This window comes from Danio aesculapii, chromosome 14 (assembly GCF_903798145.1).
Source record: "Danio aesculapii chromosome 14, fDanAes4.1, whole genome shotgun sequence".
NCBI lineage: Eukaryota > Metazoa > Chordata > Actinopteri > Cypriniformes > Danionidae > Danio > Danio aesculapii.
In genome coordinates this window covers 950,032-952,419 of record NC_079448.1, presented here as the reverse complement: position 1 = coordinate 952,419, position 2,388 = coordinate 950,032, and the positions used below count along the sequence as shown (strand labels likewise).

The 2,388-nt window shown below is 39.8% G+C and overlaps 1 protein-coding gene across 1 annotated transcript in view; it reads right to left on the bottom strand.

Annotated features, from left to right (window-relative positions):
* Positions 1-753, bottom strand: part of dele1 (DAP3 binding cell death enhancer 1) — a 15,331-nt gene extending 14,578 nt beyond the window's left edge. The window contains exon 1 of the mRNA XM_056472294.1: positions 625-753. Coding sequence (XP_056328269.1) covers positions 625-655 — 31 coding nt within the window. The 5' untranslated portion in view covers positions 656-753. The remainder of the gene's footprint in view (positions 1-624) is intronic.
* Positions 754-2,388: the final 1,635 nt, after the last annotated feature.

Sequence of the window (2,388 nt, the reverse complement as noted above, 5' to 3'; positions counted from 1 at the left end):
AATGTTGTACTTTGACAGTCATTTGCTGCTAATATGGTTTCCCTATTTAGAATTTGCAAGGAATACTTTTCTGAAATTAAATTATTAAGGAGAATGTCTGAATATCAGAATATAAAATCAACTTTACCTCTATCTGTACCCTCAATAGTCTATGGCAGGTGCGTGTGTGTGTGTGTGTGTGTGTGTGTGTGTGTGTGTGTGTGTGTTGATGATTTCATAACCAGTTAATAAAACAAATCATTAAGCATGAACCTCTCCAAATGTAAAGCAAATGGCGTGTTTGATGTGTAAAACAGTGCACGATAATTCACTTTGCATCTGATCTCCAACAAATCTGAAACTGAAACCATCGTCAAACTGATCATAATAAGTGTTTAATGGGTAGACACACGACTAAAGTCACCTCTACATCAATGAAAGCGACGCGTGTATACTGAAACAATGTAATACAATGTATCAATGCGTCATCAAACACTGAAACAATGTAATACAATGTATCAATGCGTCATCAAACACTGAAACAATGTAATACAATGTATCAATGCGTCATCAAACAATGTAACAAGTGTATCCGAACCGACACTGATGTATCTTTTTAACGGTTGTGTCATCAATATCGCTCACCTCTGCTGACTAAGCTCTGGATGCGCCACATGTCTGTGTGTCGCCGCTGTTGTTGTTGTTTTCAGCGTATATTCGAGTTCAGAAACTCATGCCATGATGTTTTCAGAGTCACGAGTTACAGCGCTGTGAAGGACGAACAGCGGAAATGACGCAACAGCCATACAAAACACGCTACAGTCTGACAGGAGCTGAGTGTGTAGCTCACTTTAGCGCCGCCAGAGGACGCCAAACACATGCACGTATGTGCAAACATAGCCACACACACATATATAAATACATAGACACAAACACACACATATTCATACATAGATATAAAGGCTATTCTGCCGTCAGGTGTGTGTGTGTGTGTGTTGTGTTTTATCTGCAGCTGTAGTCTCGGAGTGTTGTGCTCTTCTGTGATCTCCTTTGCTCTGCTGCTGAATTATCCTGTGGTGACCTCCACCAGCTCACAGATGAGGGCCTGTGTGTGTGTGTGTGTGTGTGTGTGTGTGTGTGTGTGTGTGCGTGTGTGTGTGTGTGTGTGTGTGTGTGTGTGTGTGTGTGTGTGTGTGTGTGCGTGTGTGTGTGTGTGTGTGTGTGTGTGTGTGTGTGTGTGCGCGCATGTGTGTGTGATGTGGTCAGCGCTGAACCGATGGAAACACTCATACACTCCTCTGAACACAGATGTCAAAAGAACTGCTCTGTGATCCTCCTCAGCCACAGGAGAAGAGCTTTCCTCCTTCAGCCTCAGGAGTTCAGAATAGAGCCATAAGACTAATGCGCATCATTTGATGAGTGTTTTTGCCTCTTGCTGGATGAGATATTTAATAAAACACTACTAATTACATCATTATTACCATCATCATTAACAACTACTGATTATTACTTTTAAATGACCCACTGTGACATTGAATTACCGGACACAACAGTGGTTCTTACTGTATGACCAACGCATCACCAATACCAGCTAGTAAGTGCTGTGCAGTTAAACCTCACTCCTCTGAGAGCTTGAGCCTCCTTGTTAGAGCAACCAACTCCCATGCGGAAGGACACCGGTTCGATTCCAGCCCGGAGCGGGTTGGGTGGTAAAGGGCCGGCGGGGCTACATGTGCCATCTCTATATGTATTTATTTATGTGTGTGTGTATGTGTGTGTGTGCGTGTGCGTGTGCGTGTATGCATATTTTCTATGTGTGTGTGTGTGTGTGTGTGTGTGTGTGTGTGTGTGTGTGTGTGTGTGTGTGTGTGTGTGTGTGTGTGTGCGTGTGCGTGTATGCATATTTTCTATGTGTGTGTGTGTGTGTGTGTATGAACTCAAAAAATGTTGAGTTATTTATTTAACCCAATGGTTGAGTTAAAAATATTTGATGATTTGTTGGGTTATTTTTAACCTTTATTGGGTTATTTATTTAATAACTCAACCAGTTGGGTTAAATATTTGAGGATTTGTTGGGTTATTTTTAAACCTTTATTGGGTTATTTATTTAATAACTCAACCAGTTGGGTTTAACATTTTATGCTTTATTGGGTTATTTTTTAACCTTTATTGGGTTATTTATTTAATAACTCAACCAGTTGGGTTTAACATTTTATGCTTTATTGGGTTATTTTTTAATCTTTATTGGGTTATTTATTTAATAACTCAACCAGTTGGGTTAAAAATGTTGAATTTCAACAGTCAGCTGATTTAACTGATACAGAACAGATGTATTAATGTGCGTGTTTGTTGTTTTTGCATGATAAAGTGTATTTAAGCTCTAACACAATAATATTGTTGTTATTTTTT